The following is a 26,744-nucleotide window of genomic DNA, read 5'->3' on the forward strand; positions in this document are numbered from 1 at the left end:
TTGTATAAATGCTCAAGGACTAGACATGTATTAATAGGGAGCCTTGTGATTGTGGAGCCAGCAATTACTTGACTGGTGATTACTCTATCACAAACTCTGCTGACTCTCAGCACTTCGGACAGGAGGATAAAATTCCTTCTGCAAATTGGGAAGATAATTTCCTTTGGAATGGTGGTTGTTACACAGTGCTGGAAATCCTCTGAATGCAGATAAGCAGTAAAAGCCAGTTAGCTCAAGGCAGTGCAGTTGATGCTTTGGAATAGACTGTCATGGTAGAGAGCCTTGTGAGTCACCAGGGATATAATGAAGATGCTAAAGGAGATCTCCAAGCCTTTCAGGACATGATGTGCTGGCTGGAAAACCAGTCAGCTGTGACCATTTCTCTTCCCTGTACTCCTTCCATGATGTGTCCCACTGGGAGGGATGGCTGTGGGGATGGGATGAGGTACTTGTCCTTCCTTTCCATAGGGTGGAATGGCTGTGGGAGTGGGATGAGGTACTTGTCCTTCCTTTCCATAGGGTGGAATGGCTGTGGGAGTGGGATGAGGTACTTGTCCCTCCTTTCCATAGGGTTGATCACTCTGTCTTCCCTGCTGTGTCACTGTGCCCCAAGAGAAAAGTGAGGCCACTCAGTCCCCAAAGAGGGAGAAGAGAGCAGCTTTACAGGAATGTGCAGGGCAGGATCAAGTGATCATGTCCTGGTGGGTTGATGCAAGGACCCAAGAATGCCCTCCTACTCCTCTGGGTACAGTGGAGTCACAGGCTGCCTCTTCCATGAGGATACCACAGGACAGTTCTCCTGTGTGCCAGCCTCTGCTGTGGCTGCATCCTGAGGATGATCCAGCTGGGACTCTGCTTCCTTCCCTCTCCTCCCTGAGGGTTAGGGAAGGGACCAGTCCTTGCACACACACCCCAGCCATAGCACATTATTGTGTAAATCCTGTGAGATTCCAGCACCCTGCTTGAGGAAGCCCAAGATGGAGAATCTTAACCCAGCTATTCTTCATCCTATTCAAACCTCTTTGGCCTTCCCTAGAGCAAGTGGCTTCTCCCTCTTTGGTGGGAAAGTGGGGGAAGAAAGACCAAGCCTTGGGCTGAGAATCTCCACTCTCAGCTGCTGTCAGAAGCACAAAGATTTTAAATAAAAGATCTAGTACCCTTAAAAATTCAGCAACTTTGCCAGCTGATTCTGGGAGAGCTAAGCTGCCTTTCTGATCATTCCCTTTTTATTTCCCATTGTTCCTATAGCAAACACCTTGAATATAAATGGTGAATGTTTCTCCCTGCAAATTCTTGGATAAGACTTGATAGTTGATCTCTTGGTGAAGAGCTCTGGAGCCAGAGCTCTTTAGAGGTGTCAGTAACCACTTCCTGGCAAAGGAAGCTCCCAGCACAGTGCTGGTTGCACAAGGGGTTGAGATCTTCTAAGAGTTCCCAAAGTTGTGTGGGTTGACACCGCTTCACTCAGTGAAACTTCTCCATTGCTCCAAGTGAACAACTTCCAAAAATATTAATAGCAATAATAAGGAAGTAGAAGAGAGAGAAGGTGTCAGGGAAGGAGGGACATAACATGTCCTGGCTGTCTCAGGGGAAGTGAGGAAGAAATGTAGACTAACCATAGCCTATATATATATATATATAATATATATATATTTCTGTATCTGTCTTGGTTGTGACAATTTTTGTAGGATGTTAGAAGAGCCTCCTGCAATACCACTGCTTTATTATCAGACACAGACCTGGATGTCACCTGTTCTTTTGCCCAAGGCATTCCTGATTTAGCAGCTCTATAGGAGTCCCATTATTCAAAGTTTACTTAAAATAATTACTATAATCATCCGTATATTGTCACAGCGTAAGGAACCAGAAAATTGCATTGCATAATTCCCTTGCAGTTGTCTGAGAGATCTGTCTGCGTTGCCAGCTCAGCGCAGAGATTTGATGTGAAATCCCAATTTCCTGCAAAGGGGCTGCCACAGTTTCGAGTTCGCCAGGCACCGCCGCCGATACATTTATATTTTATCTGCCGCGCTCCACAATTGAATGAAAGAGAAGTGTTGGCAGGGGTCAAGCATTGTTTGAGCGTGTTGCAAATGGTTTCCCAGGGAAACAGCAAATCAGTACTCGTAGGCTCCTGCAGCATCTCCAGAACAACATCCAGCCACCAGCCATAGCCCCGTGTTTGCTGTAGTACTCGGGACCAAGGGCGATGCAGAGTGAGCCAGAGTGAGCGCCGGAGCAGGAGAGCAGTTCCAGAGGATGAAGAAACATTCGGCAAGAGTGGCACCGCTCCCATCTTACAATGTTCCCGAGTTAAACTCGCCTGTGCCAGACGGTAAATGCTTTTTTTTGCCCCCCTGTAAATCTCATTCTAGGCAGGAGTTCACTCCGCATGCTCCTCCTGCTCCGTTCCATGCAGAGTAACAGGAATGTTGCGTGTGTGTTTGTGTGTGTTTTTAAATTAATGCTCAGATAGCATTCTTAGCACTTTGATATCATCTGGGATAAGTGGCAGTTAAATTTCTGTTGCCTGTGTTCAACTGCTGTGTGAATGATTTCTGGTGAAGAAACTGATGTTGAAATGTGAACAACAGATAAAGTTGTTGTACTTCAATTCTGGCTGTTAAAATTCTGTGAAATTAGGTCCATGTGATGTTATTGGCTTTTCTGGAGTATTTTACTGTGGTGCTCTAGATTTATTGGTTTTGCTATGAAGACAGAGGCACCAACTTTTTTTGTGCTTGCTGTCCTTCAGCTCAGCTTAGCAGTTGTCCCCTTAAACTGCTTTTTTCCCCCCCCTTCATTTTCAGAAGTGTCAGCTCTTAAGCAATTCTTTAATACGAGATAGAAACTGGGAATTCTTTTGTACACTCTTTATCAGACATGAGAACCTTGTTCCTTTAGGAGTGCCCATCAACTTCACATCACGCCTCAGAGTCACTGGGAATGTGGTGATGTTGTCCAGCAGGAGATAGTGAAACAAATAAAAGTCAGTGTGCTGAAAATGTACATGCTGTATAGATCAGAGGTCAAAAGGGAAAGCTTTCTTAAAAACACTTCTGATGTTCAGGTTGGAGTTTTTGACTTGAATGTCTGTAGAAATCTGAGGCTTTAACTTCACCATTTGAGTTTATAATCCTCAGTGTGAGATGTTCTGAAGAGCTGCCTGGTACCTCCCCAAGTTGCTTGTTGTGCCAGAAATGAGCTGTTTTCCCACCAGGTGTGTGTGTGGTGAGGACTGGAGCTGTAAAACTGCAAGGTGTGTGCACTGTCTGTGGTTTGAGCCAACCAGCAATGAAAATGTAATTCCTTTTTGTGAGTTGAATTCATCCAGGAGCAAAACAAAGCAAGAGCCACGGTCCAGTGCTGGTCAGCAGAGCGTGACCTGCAGTTCTTCGATCTACCTGGCTCAGGCTGCCTTCAATTACAGACAGGGCTGGGGTTTGATAGAGCAGGCAGGAGTTTGTGTTGTTTTTCTCAGAATTGTGTGTGTGATATTTAGAATTCTGCAGGCTTGGTAGTTACCTGGTGTTTCTTCCTCGAGGGGAAAACGCCTTAAGGAAAGTTGGAGGAGCTGAGTGCTTATTGCTGGTGCACAGCAGCAGGCTTTAGGATGTGTGATATTGTGATTCATACCCTCACCTGCTTTTTTAGGAGCAGTGTTATGGCCAGGTGAGCTGGCTGTGCTGGTAAAATGGGGTGATTTGCTGCTCTTTATTTCCTGAGGGCTCAGACCAGGCTCTTGTCATGCCTGGTGGGGAATGCAGAACATTAAAGGTTGTCCTGCCTCACAGGGCTCCAAGACAAGCTGTGGTTGCCTTCAGCTTCACCAGTCCAGCTGCTGCCAGGTGCCTCTCTTAGACCTGTCTCAACCTTCTGTCCATGCTAGGCTGCAGCTGCAGTGCCAGAACTGCCCTGCCTGGTTTCTGAGGGAGGGAAAATCCAGTCTTCATAGGAAGAAAGGGCAGTAGACTGGAAATGACTACATGACAGCACTTGTCATACCCAACAGGCTGCAAATGGAAAGGTTCTTGCTCAGGATGGACCTGGCCAAGCTGAATTAATACTGGACCCATACATTAAATATGTGTGCAGCCAGTTTTTACAGATCAGCAAAGATTTTAGCATGAATTCCCAAAGAATCCTGATGGGATAGGGCAGCCAGCTTCCCAAAAGCACTGCACCTGTCCCTCCTTTCTTTCCCAAGCATGGTGGGGGGCACATGGAAGAGATTCCAGAGCAGCTGGGGCTGTGGGGCTGTGTGCTGGGAGGAGAGCAGGGGAGCAGTGTGCTCTGGGTGGGCAGTTTTCACACAGTTGAACTTTGTGGCTTCCTGGATCCCTCCTGATAAAACCTCAGGAGCTGCTGGCTCCTGGAGAGGGGAGTGAAATCCAGGCAAGAAGACTCCTTTGGTAGGGAAGGTACACTCAGTGCTTGGAGATGAGTGGTCCAAAGTGCTGCTCATGTGGAGGAAATGGAGCAGAGAGCTGCTCAGGGTGGTGGGACATGGGTGAGTGTGAGGATGTGAGGTGTGTGCCAAGCTGGCATCACAGCCACCAAATCCTTGTGAGAACACCCCTTCACCTCAGCCTGGGCAGCCCCCACTCCCCAGCATCAGCCAGGTGTGTGGCATGGACACTGCTTGGAGGAGACCTATCCCAAAAATGCCATCATGGAAAGGCAGGGATGAGACCTCTCAGAGCTATTACCTCAAGGGCAGTGGAGAAAACACATGGAAGTATCTCCTGGGATTGCAAAATGCAGCAATACAGTGATAAATCCCTACTTTTCCCCCAGCTGCTTACCTGGAAAATATTCTTTTCCAGGCTCTAGGGCTCTAAGTCAGGCAAGGAAATTGAAGCATGTGCTCAGTGCACTGCAGAGCTGCCATAGCCTGAGTCTGAGGCAGCCTTGGACTCACCCACATCCATCCAAATGTGAGCCTTGGTAAGTACTGGGAAATCTGGGAGAGCTGGGCACCTGCAGCAGGTGATTCACCTCCCAGGATTGGTATCTGAGGGAGCTGGGATGAATCACTCCCTGGAGGCACCCAGCAGAGGCAACAGTTTGTGTAGGAAATAAATACAAACCCAAATCCAGTGTTGCTGAGTGTCTGTCAGTGTCACAGCTGCTTTTTGGATCTTGGGACATCCATGAACCAGCCTGGATTTATTGCAATGTTTCTTGAAAGTAGAAGCTGTATTGTGATTATTTATTAATGAGGTACATCTGAGTGATATCTGGACTGTGGTGGGTGTAAATTCCCTTCACAACAACTTCACATCAAAGCAGCCTCGTGGCTTTCATTGAAGCTACTCTTGAGTTATAGCAGTGAAAGTAAAAGTGAGAATTTAACTGGGAGTGTCTGTTTATTTTTGGAAATGTCACCAAATTCTAGCAATGAAAAGATTAATTTTCAGAGGATTTTTTTTAATAGATTGTTAACCTTTTGCTTTGGAGTAGAGTGTATAAATTGCAAAACAATTGGAAGCACATCTGATATAATTCATTACAAAATTTATAGCAGAGGGGGTTTTTATGGGATGGTGTGCAGCTTTGAGTCAAATGATTTGTGTTTATCTTGTTCAGTCAGTGCTGGAGTGGTGGGATGATGGTCTGATCCTGAGATTGGCTTGAATTAATGTTGTATCAGGTATATCTGGGGTGTGGGGGGGAAGTTCTGTAGTCTGATGTTGCAAAGGATATCCCTTTGAATGTGTGAGTCCCAAAGGTCTCACTCAGAAGTTGTCACTGAGGTGGTCTCAGAGGAGTGTTTCTGTAAGCAAAAACTTTAAAAAAAAAAGTCCTGGAAGGAGACAAAGGGTCTTAAGTCCTGGTGTTGTTCCCCTCTTTGCCTGGGAACAGTTCTGTGCTGAAGGAGGAGATGTCCATCCCCTCCCCACAGGAGGTCAGTGTGTTCTGCCTCCAGAGCTGTCATGGTTAATTCTAAGATTTCTACACAGCATTTGTTTTTCAGTGTTTATCAATGTTTTCTGACAGCAGAATTCAGTCCAAAACATTCTGCTCCAAATGGATGTTGTATATATTCTTTATTTTTGGTAGGTCATGGTGTGTTGTAGAAGTTTTGATTTCAACATATAAAAATCATTCTTCATTTGCAGCTCTCCCTTCTACATTCCTTCAAACTCTTAAGTATGCTGTCATGCTCAGTAACTTAAAAATATGAGTATCCACTGTGTTTCAAAATGCATATTCCAGCTGCCAGTTCCACCACAGATGTTCTCAAATAAAGCCTCTTTCCCATGGTCTGCTCTGACACTCCCACACTGGTGCTGGTGTGCTATTTTTGCTGTCAAATCAATGAAATTCCTTGTCTGTGCTTAAAAAAAGGCAGTGATACATTTGTTAAAATGAGAAAAAAAATGTTTTAAACTAAACTTTCAATAAAATGTAGATGGAACAAAGATTTGAACAGGAATTTTGGGTTTTTCTAATAATTCTTTTTATATGTTATGAGGAAAGGCCTTGATCCAGACCAATACATACAGGAGCCACTTACTTCAGAAAAACAGAATTTGAGAAGTCTTCTAGAGTGGCCTTTGGGCTCCAAGGCTCTGGAAAAGGCAGTCCACAGCTTGCCTACACCCTGTAGCATGTTCACATCCTTCCTGCTAAAGTACTTTTCTGGTTTTATTGTTGTTTTTAGTAGCTGCAGGTATTGCACACCAGGGTTGTTGCAGCCTGATCCTGTTGGTGCTGCTGTCCTTGGTCAGGGGCTTTGGGACACAGCACTGGGTGCAGACCATGCACAGCTCATTGGCTGGTTGGCACAAGAGCTTCCACCTCAGAGCAGGTTCTTCACCATAAGAACATGTGGCTGATGTGCAGAAAGATGCATTTAGAGGCTTGGAATTATCTGGGTTGCACATAGAGGCATCAAACTTGGAGCAGTCAATGAGAGAAGTCCCATCTCAGAGACTGTGGGGGTCTGGGAGTGTGTGAGGAGATGCCTTTGTGCAACTTACTTAGCTATTTCCCACTTATATTTCCTACTTATAAGTGGGAAATCAACTATTTCCCACTTATAAAAGCCAAGGAGATGCAGGTCTGGGGGGGATTTTTTTGACTGTCTAACTTGGATTCTGTCCCCTTTGGGAGGAACTGCCTCAAATAGGCTGGAACTGCTCCTCTTGAAGGGTTATGAGGTGCAAGGATGTAGGGTGGCACATCCCTTGATCAGGCACTAAGTGAGGTACAGGATGTGAAATTTAAGTTCTCCTTGTTAATTTTATTGCAAGGATGGGAGGACAGGTGGAAGTTGTTGAGATTCCTGGTTGTAAGCAAAGTTGCTGTCTGCTGATCTGGAGTGAGGGCTGTGTACAGACACTGAAGAGATAATTGGCAGAAATTGCTGATGGATGTCACTAGTAAACCACAACAAAAATATCTACTTTTTCTGCTTTGTGCTCTTGACAATAGTTAATCATAGTACAAGAGAAATGCTGTACGCCATCACTGAGTCATTTGTTTTTCATTATAATCTGAAAATCTTTTCCCCTAGGATAAAAAAAAAAAAACCACAAACCAAAAAACTGTAACCTTCTCATCTCCTTCAAACATGAAAACTTCCAGAACAAGCAAATAATAAATGAACAAGGCATCACTCTGAACAGACATCTGTGCATTACTAATACATAATACACAGAGAGCATTGCAGTGTTTAAATGAAGAACATTATCTCCAAATGCCTGAGACATGCTGAAAGCAATTTTCTTCACTGAACAAGAAATGCTTGTTCCTCAAACCTGTGTAGCATGCTGCCAGCAGAGCATGTGTGCTTGTTTTCTTGATTTTGCTTGGCTTTAGTAAAATGTAATCATGACTTCACATCCCTGGTGACATTGCTGGCTGTGAACACGTTAGAAGTTGGGGAGTTAGTCAGTGTGTGTGCCCTTTATTTTATCCTCAGGCTTATTTTATCCTCAGACCACTGGGCTGGTTGTACTGGTGTGCTGTGGGTTTACACCAGTGCAGTGAAGGGCAGAATTTGATTTTACAGGCAGTGGCTGGGATAAAATAAGCTATGGACCAAAGTCACTGAGGATTGATGGTGTTGCATACCCTGCTACCAGCTGTGTGCTAACAATCCAATTAAAGCTGTGGCTAATCCAGCCTAATGAGGTTTTGTTGTAAAATGGACAGAAGCAGTTCTTCTCACCTCTTCCAACAGCAGCAACACTCAACACCCTTTCCATGTGCACCCAGTATTTCCCTGGCTGCAAAACTCACATCATCTTCTCCTTGCTGTGCATCAGGAAGAGCAGAATTTCACTGGGAGAGCTTCCTGCCCTCCCCTGCTCAAGGGGAGCTCGTGCACAGGCTGTGGGGACACTGAGGTGTGAGCAGGTCCATCACTGGGCTGGGTGCTGCTCCTGCAGGTCCCACTGCAGGGTAAAAGGAACGTTGGCAATTCTTTCTTCAGGGTCCAATTTAGCAGGAAGGTTCAGCTGACGTGTTTTCCGTGCCACAGCAGACCCACTCCTGCCTCCATTCATCTGTCAAAGCCCAGCAATGGTTTCTGTGGCACTGCAATGGAGGCATCCTTTTGTCAGCACAGAGACATTGAGAAATCAGGAGCTGAGATTTTGAGGGTGCAGTAAAATAAGACTGTTTAAATACTGAATGAGTGAAAGGCAGATTGTAGGTGCCTTGAGTGGCCTTTTGTCAAAGCTGCTCTCTCTCCTGACTGTGGTGGTAGCCAGAGGTGACCAGTGCTCTGCAGGGCTTTGGGAGTATATATACACAGGAATTGTTCAGCTCATTTCTATCACCTGTTTAACCATCGATTTCGTTGTGTAATCAAATAAAGAGAATGTGTTTGGGCACATCCCATCAAGCCAGATGTTGCTGTCTCTAAATGAGCCAGCACTTTGTGTCAGTAATGCAGTGTCGTGAATGCACAGATGGCTTTTGGAATGGAATTCAGTTACCTGTTTGAGAGGTTCTAAATTTCCATCAGGGCAGTTGGATTAAAAAGAAAAGAAAAGAACACAATCAATCCTAAGATGATCTGGCCATAGAATTTAGTTCCAAGACTGCATTTTTGTGCAGCATTGGTTATTTAACTGGCAATCCATTTGGTGTGGGACCAGAGGGAACAGCGTGGAGCTGTGTCAGGGGAGGTTCAGGCTGGATGTTATAAAAGGATCTTCATGCAGAGCGTGGTTGAGAAGTGGTCACTGCACCAAGGAGCAGTGGGACAATGCTCACAGGCACGTGGTGGGGTTCCTGGGGCTGCCCTGTGCAAGGCCAGGACTGGGACTCCGTGATCATTGCAGGTCCCTTCCAGCTCAGGATATTCCATGATCTGCTTTTAGCAGCAGCTGTGAGATCAGAAACATTGAACATGTTGAAATGCAATTTCATGGGTTGGTTCTTATTATTCCAAGCGCTGCTGTCACATGCTAAAGGTGTCAAATACTTGAAGATAGTCTGAAGAGAGTTGGTTTTGAACCTCAGGGTGTAATCATTCTCTCCAAGCCCCCTGGAAAGTAGCAAAGGGATTTTTCTAGCCAAGGCAAGGAAGCATTTTCTCCCTGTGTGAGCTGCATCCGGAAACCTGGACATGAGCAGAAAGCCACAAGTGGTGTCTTGCATCTCTCAGAGGGGCAAGGGAGCTGTGCATTGTTTACAGGTGGTGGTGAAAATGCTTCTGAGACCAGCATGTGCTTCTTCTCCCTGCCTTGAGTGGACATGATGGCAGCAGCAGATGGGGCCACCTCCTCTCACAGCTGGGACTCAGAATGGTGTTAAAGAACATGGAAAGGCTGGACTTGAGTGGTAATAACCACATGTTTTAGGTTAGTCACAAGCATAATTACCTTGCTAAATCAAAGTACACTGGGATATTTGTATAATAATTAGTGCAAGATGGGGACAGACTTTGTTAGTGTTCACATTGCTGGTTTCTCTTTGGTCTCCATATGCAGAGAAATGGCCTTACTTCTTAAGCTGTAAAGCATCTACATTTGCAGGGTGAGGAAACAGATTTGCTGGAACAGATTAAGAAACTAAGTAATTGTAAAAAAAGTAATTGTAAAAAAAATCACAATTACTAAATTAATTGTAAAAAAATGGGAAAGAGCATGGATTTTTTTTTTTTAATCCAATAATGAAAAATAATCCAGGTGGACTTGGTGCATTAAGATGTGCTGGATACAATCGTGTGAGGTACTTTCCACTTCTCCATTTCTCCTTTTCCTCTTTGGTCAATCCCATTGGCAGAGTCTTGCTTTGACAGTCAGTTACAACCTCCAAGGAACACTTCCAGCAGCAAGATCGGACAGTCTGCAAGGTTTTTCTCATTTGTTTTTTCCCAATCTCTCCCAGTAGCATGCTCTTAAGATAGCAAATGATGCCCAAAATGTAGTTTTGTTCTCAGCCTATGATTCATCCCCGCTTAAGCCACAAACTGTGTAAGAATTCCCACCCCATGTTGACATCTCTGGTCAGGGTGGTTGTTCAGGGCCAGGTTGGATGAAGCTTTGAGCACCCTGGAAGATCAGGTGGAAGATGTCCCTGTCCATGGCAGGGGGTTGGAACTGAATGTTCTTAAGTTCCTTTCCAGCCCAGACCATTCTATGATTCTCTTATTCCTTCTATGGAAGTTCAGTGGAAGATGCTGCTCTTGATCCCTCCAAGTTTGGAGGGACTTAGCAGATCCCTGCTCCACAGCTGAGAGTTGTGGAGTGAGACAGAGAACCAGAGTTCCATGAGCTCTGCCTTCCCTCCCTCTCCCACGGGACAGCACTGCCCACCTGGGAGGTTTCACTGCTCAGCTCTGCAGATGGTGATTTGTTAGCTCCAGGTTTGGAAAGTGAGCCCAGCATTTATCTCTTCACCTCTCCTATCAACAGATATCCTTAAAATATGTTCAGACTGAGCAGCATTAGGTGTCCCAGGCTTTCTAGCTGTAACAATGAAATATTGATAAATGGCTGCGCTGTCTGATTGCTTCAGGTATGAGGGAAGAAGAATTCAGTAAATCAAGCAGTGACTTTCAGCTTAATGCAATCTCTTGAATTACAGTTTTGGTCTCACCTGCTGAGTTTGTCAATGCACAGGAGAAGATTCATGCCTCTCTGTTGTACCAGATACAAATAACTCAGAGCTCTTTTTGCCCGTGAGGAAGAATAGGCTTCCATCAAATTTGGGTTGCATGTCACCTGCTAGACTTCTGCTGAGTAAAATGTGGATCTTGTTCTGAAATTAAACTGAATTGAGACATAACATGTGTCTTTCAACATAATGAAATCTCTTTAAATGATGAATATCAAAATGAGGAGTGATGTGGAGCCAGCCACCTCGGTGACTTCTTCTCCAAGGACAGGCAGCTGGCAAACACTTGTTGAAAATAAAACCTCTTTAAGTTGTGGACCTGAAAAATTAGAAATGCCTTTTTGAACATTTTGCCCCCAAAGTAGTGATCGGATTAACCTCATGGAGGCTGGGACTAATTTTCAGATGACAAATGAAGATGTAACTCGTAAGAGTAACTTGCAAGATGTTTACTAAATCTTACAAAGCAGGTGATGTTATTCTTGTTTGACCAACAAACGAGAGGGAGAGGTAGCTCTTGGAGTTTTGAAATAAGTGGAACAAAGTCAAGCAGGGAGTTGTGTGACTGCTTGATCATTATTTTCTCCATTAAAAAGTAAATTTGTGAAGGTGAAAGGTTTACTTTACAAAAGTAAATTTGTGAATAGCTTTTGAAAGGTCTGAAAACATCTGTTAGGCTCTAGAATGCTCTTTAGAAAGTAATACTCATCAAAAATTGAGGAGAGGCAACACAGTGCTTTGCTTAGCTTGCTTCTCATCATGTAGGTCTTAATTTTTCAAAGTGGGTCTGTGGGTCTGCTGTCATAGAGTGTGGGTTGTTTACTGCATTGATTGGATTTGTAGGACTTCATCATCAGTTGGAATCTAAACTTGGGTGCCCCCCTTGAGTCAGGGTTGCCTCATAATGGACAGAGAGGAAAGGGAAGAGCATCCTGAGAAAGATCATCTGGAGGGGGTCTGCTCCTGGTTGAGTCACTTTTCTACTTGGTAGGTAAAAATAAACCTTGCAGGCTCTAAATAGGCTGAGAGATGATTTTTTTTTTTTCCCTGCATAATTCCATATTTTATACATTGGTCTTTGTTAGACTTGGTGAACCCAACACACCTTTAAGTCCATGGAAGATTGCATGAACCCAGTGGCAAGAGTCCTGTCTCAATTCTTGTGTCTTGGATACAGCCCTTGCTTTGGAATATATTTACAAGTAGTAGTTGAGTTTGATGTGTTTTGCTCAAAGTGCACTGGAATGGCTCGTGTTGCAACAAAGAATGTTTCCTTCTGGGATTTCTGCCACAGTTGTTACCCCTGTGGCACCTTACACATGGGGTTTGTGTCTATTTTTGTATTCTTTTCAGTATGAAGTAGTTGGGATTATCATGTTAAGTTCTTCCAAGTCAGAGCAAGGTCTGTGGTTGCTTTGGGTGTGGGTATCTTCCACAAGTTTAGGTGAGACGGTCACCAGTTGGAGTAGCAGCTGCAAAACAAGCAGTGGGTGATCTTAGCTGGCCATGAACACACATTTATATCGGCCAGAATGGCCTGTCATCCTCACTTTCTGCTGGAGAAGAAGACTCTTTTGTGCTGCTCATGTGTTGACCTCTTACAGAGATACCTTCAGTAAATTTGGCAGTCCTTGCACAATTGATCACCAGTCACACTGATGGATTCCAGCACTGCGCTCCTTGCAGTTGATTCCTGATTCTTAATCCAGCCCTTCATGCTCTTACTCATTAAATATGGTGTCCTACTCACTGGAAAATTTCTCATCTGGTACCACTGGTGATTTTTGGACCTGGGGCTTCCCTGCCATCTCAAGCCTCTGCCCAGCCTCCGTGTGAAATGTCTCATCTTGGAGTTGTCTGCACATAGCAGAAGAAGAAAAAACAACTTCTCTGAAGATATGGAGATTCTGATTTGGTATTTGTAAACACTTAAAATCAGCATCTTCAATCCTGTAGCAGAAATCTTCATCCAGAAGACCTGTGAGTGACCATGGCTTCATTCCATACGAGAGTCTCAGGGATCATTCTGGAGGATGGAAAGAGGAAGCTCTCCTCTAGAGAGGCTCCCAGCGCTGAGGGAGGCAGTGGTTCCTCAGCCCTCCTTCCCACCCTGAGGGGAATGGTGAGCTCTCCTCTGGCCTGGTTCAGTGTCAGTGCTCAGGAAGGGCCCCACGTGAGTACAAATTCCTTTGACTGTGCAGGCCCTGCAGACGGAGCCGTGGGGCTGAGAATACACTGCAGCATGGGGCTCTCATTTCTTCAGGGGGAAGACTGGTTTTCATGCAGCACCTTTTTATCTGTAAGGGGGGAGAGAGTTAAGTATTTATTTGCTTACTTATTTCCTTTATCCTGAGCAGAGCTGAAACCTGCATTTTTTGCTGTGCACTTCCTTTTGTATGCATTTCACTGCCAGCCTGTTTGAAAGCCCCGTGTTCCTCCGGGGACTTTCCAGACAAAACTGATGCAAAACTCTTTCTTCTCAGGTGCCTCACGATCATCTGTCATCCAATGCAAGCCAGGAGGCAACTGCCCCAGCAGACACAGAGGCATGACTAGGCAGCTCTCCCCTCTATCTGTGGCTGAAGATTCTGCTGCTCCCATTCTTGAGCTGCAGAATCGAAGTCCCTCGGGAATCTGTCGGCACAGCAGAGTCGAGAGGCAGAGCAGATCAGGTAGGAACCCACAGATGCACTCCTGGCTCTTCCCTCTGTCTCTGCAGAGATGGGGCAGGGCTTGAGCATGCTGAGGTTTGGTTTGCCCCTTGCAGGGCCTTCCCGAGCCCGGGGGTGAGTGGGAAGGTCTTGGGGCTTCTGCTGGTCAGAGTGACCCCGAGATGCATTAGAAAGTCTCTTTTCCCAGCCCGGCAGCTGAAGAAGGAGTCAAAACTCTTCTGGTCTCGTTCTCAAGGTTGTTTATTGTTTCTTATCTATAACATTCTTTCTCCTGGCCTGCCAAGGTCCATTCAGCAGGTCAGACAGAGACACACTGGCTTCCCTCGGGGCAGTGTTATCTTTTTATACTAAAAAAAAATAAAAACTACACGTATATTATTTACCATAACTTCCCAATACCCATCACCTATGTTAGACAGTGAGCTTCTACTCTAAACCAATCCAAAAGTGCCAGCATCACAGCAGAAGATGGGGGCCAAGAAGAAGAAGGAGAAAGACTGGACACACCCAGATTCCTCCATCTTGCCTCCTGAAACCCCATTCTAAAAACCCCAAAAGTCTATTTTTCACCCCATGACAAACTAATTATTATTCTCCTTAGACTTTCGTGGCTTGCAGATCCTCATATAAGATTGGTAATTTTTTCCATGGGTCATAATCAAAATCACAGGTATCTTGGGCTCTGTGCCAAGGTCTCTGAGCCCCGTGGCAGGGGTTTGAGCAATCCAGGACAGCCAGAGGGATGTCCTGAATTCCACCAGGAAGGTGGCACAGACGGGAGGAGAAGGCCGGGATTCGCAGGTACACGACGGGCGTGAGGTGCCCGGCGCAGCACGAGGCATGGAAGATCCTCAGAGCTGGTTAACCCCAGCACACAGTTAGGTTTCACAGGGTGGTTGTGTCTCCTCAGCTTCAGCCTGGCCACATGCCAGAACCCTTAGGAGTTCCTTCTCAAAGACAGTGATGACCTCAGCTTGCGCCATGGATGGTCTGATGAAGAGGAGGAGAAGGAGCAGCAGGTGGATTTCTCAGCAGGTGGAAGGATTTCTAGGGAAGACCATCACAGCTCAGATCGTTGGTCAGCTTCGCTGAAGAACTTCACTGCAGAAGTTTAGCTCAAATGAACCTGTAGGTGTGGTGAGCACTGACCTCTTCACCATGGTGTCCATCCAGCAGCTGCAGGGATGGGATGGGAGCAGTTGCAATGCCCAGCCACAGGCTTGTGAGTCTGCTAAACCACACTGTTGAGGAGGAGGGACTTTAAAATGAGTGAAATAACTTAACTGTCCAACATTTTGGAAGGAAATTATTTAATTGCCCAAGTTCTTTGGAAGACTGCCTGTGTAGATACTGTGAGCAAAAAGGGGAGGAACAACACGTTGGATGTCCCTTGCACTCTGGACCTGGGGGAGCTGAACCTTCCTCTTGTCACTTGCTTCTGATGGCAGCAAGAGTCACCCATTTCCTCCTTGTGTTGGAAAACAGAGGGATCTCGTGCTCCAGGAGTACTCTCTTGATGGAAAGCCTCAGAAGAGTATTGGAGGTGATCATTGCTGCCAGGAGCTGATGCAGCACCTTGCAGTTAAGATCATAGCTAAGAAATCAGAAAACCAAATCTAATTTTTCCAAATATCAGGCTGAAACAACTGTGCATGGTGGCACTAAGGAGCATCCAAAATCAGAATCCATCTTTTCCAAGAAAGGGCTCTAGGCCACTTGAGTAGTGTCTGGACATCATATTCTTCCAAACACTTACTTTGCATTTAATAATTTCCCTTTTGATCCTGATCTTCCCATCCTTATCAGCTAGGAGTGACCTAATAGATAAACAAATACAAAGAATACAATTTTCCAGGGTCTAGGTGCCAAATAGCCAGAAGAGTTCCAATGAAAAGCTGTAGGTTTTGATTTTCCTCATCTCACTCCTCTGAACACGGCAAGCAGAAGGCTCTTCTGTGACCATCTTGTCAGAAAGAACTGCACTGTGGACCAAGGCACCATGCAGGGCTGTTTCTGCTCACTGCCTTCCACAGTTTGCCATTGGCCAGTGCTTGTGTCACCTGCAGTGTGATCTGCATTCTTACCTGTGCCATCTCCCTGTGTCACCTGCAGTGTGATCTGCATTCTTACCTGTACTTTCAGCCTTGTTTCTATGCTCTTCCCAGGATTAGTCTCTTGGTTTGTTCCAGTCCCATTCAAATGCAGACCCCAAGGATTTCTGCTACCTTGCCAGCTGTAAAATGCTGTCTCCCAGCCACTTTGAGTTTGTTTTCTCCTCATTATCATTTGGTGTCTAAACACAAGTGCTTCCTCCATGACTTGGAAATCCCTAAACCTCTTTAACAGGAACCATGTGCCTGCTCACCCTGTGGCTCACTCCCTGTCATTATTTTGAAATCTATTTCTTATCTTGTCCTTTTGATTCTTTGGCCAGGAATTAGGTGTGCACATCCCATGGATTTGGAAAGCAGTTGACAAGCTACTCTGTCACGAGGATCAATCACAATTTCACTAAAGTTAATTGCAAATATCTGGTCTAGAGTTAAGTGCCTCCAGTGAGCCTAGATGTAGATAGATGTAGATATATGAGGATGGAATCAGCTCCCCTCTCACCATGCCTTTCCATTATCATTAAATATAAAGGGGCCCCAGACAACATGTTCATCCTGAATACACAGTTATTTGCTAACTGCATCACATGGGATGAATCCCACTGATTAAAAACTTACAGCAACTCCCCACTGTGCATTTATTCAGGCTAAAACTTACACAGGCCTTTAAATCCAAGGTAGGTCTTGCAACAAGTGTGTGTTTCTGTGCCTTTCCCTGACATTCAGACCTGGGACTGTAACAACCAAATCAAATGCTGATGGTGGTGTCATGCATAATGACACCAATTGCATCATTATTGTGTAATTGGAAAATAGAAAGCATGGCTAAAAGTGCTTTTTTCTTCTATCATTGTGTGATTATTTTAAGTGGTAGTTGAAAAAGGACTAATTGCATAGTAGTTTTACTTGGCAGGAAGACCTGCAAGTTGATGCTACTATAATATATTCTTTTTAAGCCATTCTAACTTGCAAATAAACTGTAATTTATCTTTCAATAGATGTCAGTCATTATTAGTACCATAAAAATATCTACTTTCTCTCAGCAGCCAAGGAGAATGCTAAAAGGATGCTTGCCTTTTCAGACCCGTGGCTGATTATCCTCTGCATGTTTTTAATAAACCTGTAATTTTATTTAAATTCTTGATTCACCACTAAACAATGGAGCCACTGAATACAGATTATTTTTAGGAAAAAACCACATCACACAATTACAACTGCAAAAAGCTCCATGTCCTAGTTAGGAAAATTCTTGATTCCAAGTGCACTCCCTGCTATGATAAATCTTTTTTTATGCGTAATGTTGGTTTACAGCAATAGCTTGGAACCCCAGTCTGACATTTCTTTATGGCTAATGTTGCAAACCCAATAATATAAAAGGAAATTGTACCTGAGTGTGCAAGGATACCTCTGTCACATAAAAGCTGGCTGTAGGACAGTGCATGCTCTCACTCAGGGCATCTTTAACTTCTCTCAAAATCATATTGTTTCTTCTGTACATCACATCATGTATTAATGTGGCTGATAATTGATGGGAGTAGGTAAGAATAGCTTCAGGCCATGATTTTTAGAAGATTTTCCTGTTTTTTCTCCCAAACTGTGATGTGGTCAGACGGGGTGAATGGTTGGAGCTCAGTGCTGCCCTGTGAGCTCCCAGGACCAGCAGTGTTAGTGCTCCTTGTTTTCAGCTGGGATCTAGGGAAGCAAAGCAGGGAGCATGGGTTGCATCTCTGGAGAGCAAATCGCCAGTCAGTGAGATGAAATTCTCCCCACTTGTGTTAGAAAATGTGCACTTGGGTCTGAAAACCACTGGAAAAAAACCAAAACCACTGTGCTGAAATGGGATATGCCAACTCTCCTGTTGCTCCTTGTTGGTGTGCAGAGGTTTCATTTCCAGGCATGCCAAGCTTCACTTTTGTCCAGCTTCCTTTGTTAACTTCAGAAGTGTAAGTACACCAACCTTCCTGCAAAAAGCCTTTCTCTGCTTGGGTACATAAAACCAAACTATTTCTTTCCTCCCCATCCCAGCTTGTAAATAAAGTGATTGTGGAATTAAAGTGTTGAGGAATAAGAACTTGGTGCTGTCTCCAGACCTGCAGGCTCAGAGAGCTCTTCTGTTGCACACATGCCCAGTAATTTGCCTCTGTAACATTTTATTCTGGAAGTTTGCTGCCAGAGGGAATGAAGGGCTGATCAAGCAAATAGTGACAACAGCTTATTTGTAATGCTGTTACCTCAGCTCTCACTGTTGTGTTTGTGTTTGGTTCTGCCTCCTTGAAGTGACAGAGTTGGTATTATTAAAATACTTTCGTTCAGGATTTCAGTATTTATGGGACATAGAGGAGTTACAGGGAGAAGGCAAGGGATGATTTGTGACTTGGACCAGACTGGGGGGTTCTGTCAAGAACTATTTGGAATGCATTCATTACATGTACAACTCTTTTTCTATTTTTCCTTTTTTTTCTCTTTCAGGAGAAGAAGGAACACAAACGCACACAGAGAGCAGCAGCCAAGAAGCTGAAGGACAGACACGATGCCAGTCTTGCACATCCACATTTCTCAAGCTAATCTGGAGATTCCTGATCATTCTGTCCGTCTCTTCCTCCTGGGTTGGGACCACACAGTTTGTCAAAATCACTTTTGAGACCTTTGACTGTCCCTTTTTCATGACTTGGTTCTCAACAAACTGGAACATTATGATTTTTCCCATTTATTATTCCGGGCACCTTGCAACTGCACAGGAAAAGCAGTCTCCAATCAAAAAATTCAGGTAGGCTTTATCGTGGCAGTATCCCTTTTAAAAACCTGATTCCTGAGGGCTGAGATCACTGCTGTGCTCAGTTCCACCCCTGGTGTCAGAATAAAGGTCATGCTGCAGAAAACCTCATTCATAAATAGCTCACAGGAGGCTGACAGATGAGTGATGTGAGCTGAATAAATGGGTACTTGATTGTTAAAGGGGTTTTGAAATGAGTTGAAAAGGTCAATAATCTGCTTATAATCTTGCTGTTATGTTGTCTAATATCTCTATATTTTGTGTTCTTGCCTTGATCAGTGAATCTGTCCTGGTCCATTTATGATAGAATAGCAGTGTTGGGTACAACCAAACCAGATCCTAGCTGGGAAGAAAGATGCTCAGAGCTGAGGAGGTGGTTTCCATGTGGGAGACCATGGCTTGCTCTCTGTGCTGAGCAAGTACAGCAGGATGCAAACTGCCTTTTCCTCCTGCTGGAAATGTGTAAATCCCTTTTCAGTAGCTCCTGAGAAATCAGAGAAATACAAGGTTAAGGGGAAACCCAAAGAAATCATCCAGTACAAGCACCAGTGCTGCAGCTTAGCTTCACCTCAGCCAGTTCTGAGGAAAACCACATCTAATCTGCCTGCAGGGCTTGGAAGTACCTCACATTCTGTCACAACTGATTTCACAGTTTCTCCTCCACTTCTGTTATTCCACTGATCTGACAGTGACATGGGAGCTGCTTTAAAGGACAGGACAAAACTCAGCTCACCAAGAGACACCACACCTTGCCCAGGGAGGGAAGAGATTCACAGGGTCATTCTGGGCTGGGATCCAGTTCTGTTCTTCCAGTGCAGGCTTGCTTGGAAAAGAACCTGCCTGATCCAGCAGAATTGTCTGTTCCAGCAGGAATTACCCACTGTGGGGCCTGTCCCTGGCTCCTGCTGTCCCTGAGCACACAGGGAATCCCATTTGTGACTGTCTGGCTGGAGTGCAGCAGGGCCAAACTCTTCCCTCAGCTGCTTTTTGCCAGGATTTGGGATGTAATTTGGCCCTAAATTATCATTTCTGTCAAATCAGTGTGACTGAAATTGAACAGTTGCACTTAATTAAGTGCTTCTGTGCAAACCCTGGTGCTTTGTCTGTTAATGATGCCTCATTCAGATTTCTGCTGGAGTGTTTGTGAGAACATGAACAGTGTCAGCTTGGCTTCTGCATGTGGGGTGAAGTAATAACAATTGCACAGCACATAAGGAAGAAGGTGAGAAGAAATATCCCTGCAGATAAATCCCCTGCAGTTGGTTCATTGATCATATCTCTATCAGAGCAACATTTTGGGGCAATGCATAAAACAATTCCTGTGCTTAAATCATTTATATATTTCCCCAGCTGTTAAGAATTGAGGACACTATCTGAAATGCCACAGGAATTTCTGCAGGAGGTCAGTGATTGTGTGGACTCAGTGTTAGAGGTGATGGGAATCTTCCCAGAGTATTTCTTATTCCAGATATGTCAGGAACTCACATCTCAAGGAGGAAGTAACTGCTGGTAAATAATGATTTCATCAGAGAGAGCAACTGCTTGGTCAGTGCTGTGTTACAACTTAACTGTCCAAACTCTTACAGATTGGATAAGGGATGGGCATCTCCTCAGGATGAGCTCTCCACGACATAAAGGATTGAAAACCTGTAGGTTTAACTTGTAGACAGATTTAATTTGGAAAGGATCTTTGGAGGTCATTTCACCCAACCTCCTCTCCAGAACAGGGGTGTTTTCAAACCTGCATTAATTGGTTTTGTATTTTCTTGACTTGCATTCTTGATATTCCTGTTAAAAGGCTTTTTATTACATTTTGTAGGATTTCTTCTGCTTCATTTGCCTGTTTTATTCCTGTGCAGTAGCTAATTCTTGTCAGTAAACCCATTTGCAGCAGCTCCAGGCTTTCCTTGGAGACCAGAGGTGATTTATCTTTATGTTTCTGGAGGATGTAGTTACTCTCCAGGAGCTTTAAAGACAATCAGGCATTTTGTCCAGCAGATATTCCCAGTGGATCTGAACAAACAATATCTGTGACATCCTGGCAGAGATCAGTGATCCTGGAAGTGACTTGCAGAGTGCTGCCCCAGGCTGGCAAAGCTGCAGAGAGCCACTGCTCCTTGAATAAATCCCACTTGGAATGACAGGAGTCTCAATCCTCAACTTTAGATTGGCTTTCTGGAAAGTTTAGGCTGCTCAGTACCTAAAGGAGCTGCAAGAGAGATGGATTTTTGACAAGGACAGGGAAGGGGAATGGTTTCAGACTGAGAGGGCAGGTTTAGATTAAATATTGGAAATAAATTCTTCACTGTGAGGGTGTGAGGCCCTGGCACAGACTGCTCACAGAAGCTGTGGCTGCCCCTCGATCCCTGAAGTGTTCCAGGCCAGCATGGATGGGGCTTGGAGCAAACCTGGGGTAGTGGAAGGTGTCCCTGCCATGGCAGGGGTGGGACTGGATGTGCTCTAAGGTATCTTCCAACCCAAACCACTCTAGCATTCTATTATTATAATATTTGAGATTAAAAATTGTGTGTTTCTTACCTTCCACACTTAGAGATTCAATCCTGTGGTCTGAGAAAATAACTTATGGTTATGAACTCACTGCTGCATTTAGGTGAAGTGTCTTGGTTGTCTGGAGGCAGAAGACAGCTCTTGGTATCCCCTCAGTATTGTAAATAAAAGCTATGTCCCTCATAAAGAGCTTGAAACTCCTTGCATTAGTGCTGGATAAGATGATCTGAAGTTCAGGAAGCTCAGAAATAGAAAATTTAACCCTGCCAGCTTTTACCACAGCAGAAGACACTGCACAGACTCGACTTAGGAGCCTGATGCAGTTGTGTTGTGGAATAGGTGGGTGAAATTTTCAATGTCAGTACATTTTCCCTCCCCATCTGGCACCTTGGCTTCTCAAGGACAAGCACTGTGACACTGAGCAGCTTCCTGCCAGGATCCACCCATGGTGTGAGAGCTGAGATGGGAGCTGCAGCTCTTCCCAGCCTGGGGCACTGGCCAGGGGAAGCATTGGTAGGTCAGGTTTAATGTGAACTAAACACACTGGGAAGAGTTGGACTCCTTGTTTAAGGAGAAGTGAGGATCTCCTGAAGTGCAGACTGAGCCATGGGTTGGTATTTGTGTATGAAACCTGTCCCTGCAAGTTTGTCACCCGCAGTCCTGTCCCTCTGCTGCAGCAGTAGCTCAGTCCAGCTCCCTCAGCCACCTGTGGAGCAGCAGACCCAGACCTGCTCTGCAGAGGCTTTTCAGGGGGAACATCAGGAACACCATCAGCACAGAGCTGGCCTTCCATGGACCCTTCCTGTGGGACACAGCATTCCTGAGCCAGGCTCTGCAGGATCCCCTTTCCTTTTGCTGCAGCTCTCCAGCAGATAAACTGAGCTGGTCAGGCCCTTTCTGCCAGCTCAGATTCAGCCAGTGCTGGGGACACAACTCACCAGGGAGGTCAGCCACACTCAGTTTGGTGTCTGCTCCCTTGTCTTGGTTTGGAAAGACAGGTGACTGCTAAGGAAGGCAGGGCCTCCCCTGAAATATAAAAAATGTAACCCCCCTCCCTCCAAATTGCTATAAATTTGAAATTAAGGGGCTCTCAGGCAAAAAAATATGGGAGCAGAAATAACAGTTCTTTACTAGGGAAGAAAATAAAAAGATAAAATAAACAATGCAGTAAACCAACACTGACAGAGTCAGAACACACCGTGACACCCTGCTGGTCAGGGTGTTGGTAGCAGTCCCATTGGAATTGTGGCTGCAGCCCTCCTGCAGTGCCAGGGCTGGTTCTGCTGGAGCAGAGATCCTGTAGAAAGGTGCAGTCTTCCTCTGAAGATCAGTGGAAGAGGCAGCTGTTCCTCTGGGAAATCCAGTGGAGAAGCTGTGCTGGTGTTCCAGAATCTCCAGATTATATCCGGGTAGGAAAGCTTGGCTCCTCCCTCTGGGCTCACATCTCCCAGTGGGATGCTGTAGTTCTTCTCAGCCATGCAGTGCCATTCAATAGCCTGTTATCAGCAGTTGTCCCCCCAGAGGGAGGAGTGGTTGTGGAAGAGATAAGGAAAACTGCCCACTGAAGAGAAGACCACTGCCATCCAGATGGCAAATAGAATACAATTTGCTTGGCAGTCCAGGACACCCCTGCAGTGGAGCTGGGAGGTATTTTATTGCTGCAGATGCCATCATTTAGGCAGAAGCACTGAATTTGTGCTCCCAGAAGGTGCTGCTTTGTTATTTGCTGCCCTCATGTCACTGTGGCCGTGCCAAGTTCTAATCCAGGTGATGTCACTGCATTCCCTGTGTTCCTGTGCCCCAGATCTCTGCCTGTTTGCTGTTTTTTTCTGTGAGCTGCTTAAAACCAGCTGCTGGATTTCATTCCAGAGGAGGGAACAAACCCATTCCTGTTCAGGGCCTGGCATCAGAATAACTGAGAGGGCACAGAGCTGTTTAGTGGGTGCCAGAGGCAAAGCTGCACGACTGCCCTGAGGTGCTGTAATTCCTGAGAGCATGGCACACTGCCCAGAGCTGAGACTACCTGCAAGTAAAAAGAGTTATTTGTGTTAGAGGGCAGGTTTTAAATAGACTTCTTGTGCATTTGGAAATAGTTTGTGTCATAGTTTCAGGGTCAGCTGTCCCTAGATGTGTCTGTGCCTCTAAGGCAGCAGCCTGCAGCATTATTTGTGTGGGGAGGGTTCCAGGGAGCCCCCTCTCCTGAGCCCAGGGTTTTCATCACTGTCATGTCTGAAGACTCCTGCAAGTTTAATTTTAGTTGCATGTCAGAAAGGCTGAGTTAACCACTGAGCCACCAACCCTCACAAAGCCTCAGGCAATCTGACTGGGAAAATAAAGTATTCTCCCAATCTCTTCACTGACTGAGCATTATTCATGGAGCTCTCCTAGGCACAGGGGTGAATTCATCAAGTCTCTACCTCACTCAGCCCAACCCTGTCAGAGACTTTGCTGTATTTTCTTCACTGAGAGCTGAGGAACCTCCAGCCCCTGTTTTGTCTGGTCACTGCTGTGTGTGATGGAGGCCCTTCCACCTGCTTAAACAGCCCATATAATTATAATATATTACATATCAATATAGTATAATATAACAATACATAATTTATGTTGTCATATATAATTTTAATTTTTTTAGAATTTTTTATATATATATATATAAAGGTAAACTGCTATATCTGCATGCCAAGGAACACTGAAGTGCTGCCAGTGAGTCCCTTCTCACACAGGGAACCTTGTCACCTCTAACTCCTGTTGAAATCAGAGTTACAAAAGCCTGCAAATTTAGGCATTCATTTATGTGCTTCTCTGAGTGTTTGCTTTGCAGCTCAGATAAATGATGCACACCAGTAGCTGTTCTTTTTTTGTATTTTAAACATTTTTATCCTGATCTTTGGTGAACAGGACTCCTGAGAGCGTTGAGGTCAACTAGAGTGAAGGAGATAATTAGCAGATCCACCAGCCTGAGTACACAGAGTTTGAGAATGGAATTTATTTTTACCAGAAATGACTGCTTTGTACACCAGGCTGCCTTAGTGGCATCAAGAAACAAGTGGTTATTAAGCTGAATCATAAAGCTATTAAAATTAAGATGTAGCTGATCTCAGTTATTACATAGATGTTATTATTCTGATTTCCTCAAAATGAGAGTGATAGTTTCCTATCTTAAGAGGAAAAAACCTTCAATGTCTTAAACAGCAAAATTCCCAAGAATTAGTAAAAATGGTTAAGGGGCCCTGAAAACAATTTTGTTTTCCAAATCAGGATAGTTACCAGACCACCCCCACCACCCCCAAATAACAAACTTTTTTGACATCCCATTGCAGCTCAATCTTTGAAGTTGCTAATTAGTTCTGCATAATGAGTGTTTTAGCAATTTTCCAAGCACAGCCGTGTTTGGCTGTGAGCACTTTGGAGCCTCAGGGCATTTGGATTATTCCCTCCATGTCCCTTTCCTTGGAAGGAAGGAAAGTGCTGCAGGTTGAGGGTGCCTTGGGTCACCCCACTGCTTTTTGGGGTCACTTGTGGGACCTCCCATGTTTTAAGCAGAGCCAGGGTGCCTGCCATGCCAAGAAGTGAAGCACACTGGGATTATCATCAGGAATGCCTTCAACCAAGAGTGCAGACAGTGGAGTTGCTAAAAAATATCCTTCCCACTTTGGGATTCCTGAAATCCCAAGGAGCAAACAGCTCACTTGGGCTGTGTGGGACACAGTGGTTGGGAACCTGGGGATTTTGTTTGCAATTTAATTCTCAAGGAGATGTCTCCTAGAAAGCACAGCTTTTCACTGTACAATAAAATGAAGCTGTTAAATACCTTCCCCTCCCTTTCCCTTCCTTCTCTCACATTCCTGTTTGCCTGGCTCACTCCCACTGCCTGGTGGCTCCCTTCCCCACCACGCTGTGTCTGGCAGTCTTTTTGAATATCTTTAGGCAATTCTTAAAGCTTCCTTGGCCATACATAAAAATATATTTCAGCAAGAACGAAAACAGGGCTTGGAGCAATACAAAAAAAGAAGAAAATTGGCAAGCTGCAGAGAAAAATGGTGATTCTAATCCCTGTGCTAATGGCCTTGAAGGCAGAGTCTGGGAGCTGTCAGAACATTATAGATAACCTTCATTTCTGTGTGTGAGTCCCTGGGATTATTGTTGCACAGTGTGATTATTCCAGGTAAGTTGCATCTTTTCTTCTTCCAAAATTGCTGCTTTAAGAAGATTGTGCCTTGTTTTCCCTATGTGAATTCAATAATGGATTCTCTTGGGCGTGTGGAGTAGTTAGGAAAAGCAGGATAAAAGCCTAATGAATGTTTGTTGTGCTGCAGTGTAAGGAAAACCCTGGCTGAGACTGAAACTCTTTTCTTTCCGTAGGGAATGCAGTCGGATTTTTGGTGAAGATGGTCTGACGCTGAAACTCTTTCTTAAAAGGACTGCTCCCTTTTCTATTCTGTGGACTTTGACTAACTACCTGTATTTACTGGCTTTAAAGAAGCTCACAGCCACAGACGTCTCTGCCCTGTTCTGTTGTAACAAAGCTTTTGTCTTCTTGCTTTCTTGGATTGTGCTCAAAGACAGGTTCATGGGAGCAAGGGTATGAACGTGCCTCCTTTTCCACTCTCTCATGTTTTCATAATTGCACTTTAACCCATCAGCCATGGTGCTGCCACAGCACTGCTGCACTGGGGCACCATGAAAACCTTTCTCATTCAGTTTTGTGATGGAGCCTCAGGATCAGTTAGAGACCTCAGAACTTCAGAGGGAATTCAGTGTGGGAATTTCAAGGAGCCATTACAGCCAAATGTAACTTGTTGAATTACAATAGAAGAACTTCCAGTTTCATAGAAACCTATTCTGTCTTGGCTTATTGTGCTGAAATTTTGTTAATTTTATTTTAAACTTAGTGATGAATGCTTAGGTTCTAACCAAAACAGTTTTATTCCTTGTTTGGATAGACAGATGTTTGTAATGTGTGATGTATATTTCTTGTGCTACCCTGTCACTTTTCACACACACATTTACATGTGCTGGTGTCAAAATTGCTTTAAAACTAACACAGCTCTCCTGTGTGGAGGTGCATTTGGCACTGAAGTGTTACAGAACTCACTGGCAGTAAAATGGACCTGCAAAATTTTAAAACAGAACTTGAACAAAATGTTGTGCCCCTGGGTCTGGGGAAAGCAAACTTGTTGTAATTTTCCATCTCCCAACATGCAGCAATTTAAACTGCTGGCTTCACACCTTGGATGAGGAGTAGGGAGGATTTCTACTAGTTCATTGATGCAGATTCCCCTCTGAAATGGCTCAAGGTCATGTTGGACACAGTCCTGACTTAATTATTGGAAACCTTGAACTTCATTAGGCACTGGCTGAGGCCAGGTGTGGTGGCTGTGACCAGAAGGGACCAGCAGCAGCTGGATTTAAGTTCCATGGAAAGCATGGTGGATCAGGACACTCATCCAAGTCAGTGTGGTTTTTGAAAATGGGCACAGGAGCTTTTTCTTTTTTTTCCTTTTTTTGATTAATAGTGTGATAGAAGGGTTCAGAAATGAAAGCAAAAGACATCCTGTTGAACAGGTATCTCATCTGGCTTTTGGAGCAGCCACCAGGACA

The 26,744-nt window shown here is 44.7% G+C and overlaps 1 protein-coding gene across 3 annotated transcripts in view; it reads left to right on the forward strand.

Moving 5' to 3' along the window:
* SLC35F4 (solute carrier family 35 member F4) overlaps positions 1 to 26,744 on the forward strand; it is a 115,706-nt gene that overhangs the window by 78,844 nt on the left and 10,118 nt on the right. The window contains exons 1-4 of one of the 3 annotated variants that reach the window (XM_059848198.1): positions 2,260 to 2,335; positions 13,563 to 13,751; positions 18,332 to 18,629; positions 25,506 to 25,725. In XM_059848198.1, the coding sequence (XP_059704181.1) occupies positions 2,260 to 2,335; positions 13,563 to 13,751; positions 18,332 to 18,629; positions 25,506 to 25,725 (783 nt within the window). Of the gene's footprint in view, positions 1 to 2,259; positions 2,336 to 13,562; positions 13,752 to 18,331; positions 18,630 to 25,505; positions 25,726 to 26,744 lie in introns of those variants that run through there. The other 2 variants (XM_059848196.1, XM_059848197.1) reach the window with 2 other exon arrangements.

This window comes from Haemorhous mexicanus, chromosome 6 (genome assembly GCF_027477595.1).
Source record: "Haemorhous mexicanus isolate bHaeMex1 chromosome 6, bHaeMex1.pri, whole genome shotgun sequence".
NCBI lineage: Eukaryota > Metazoa > Chordata > Aves > Passeriformes > Fringillidae > Haemorhous > Haemorhous mexicanus.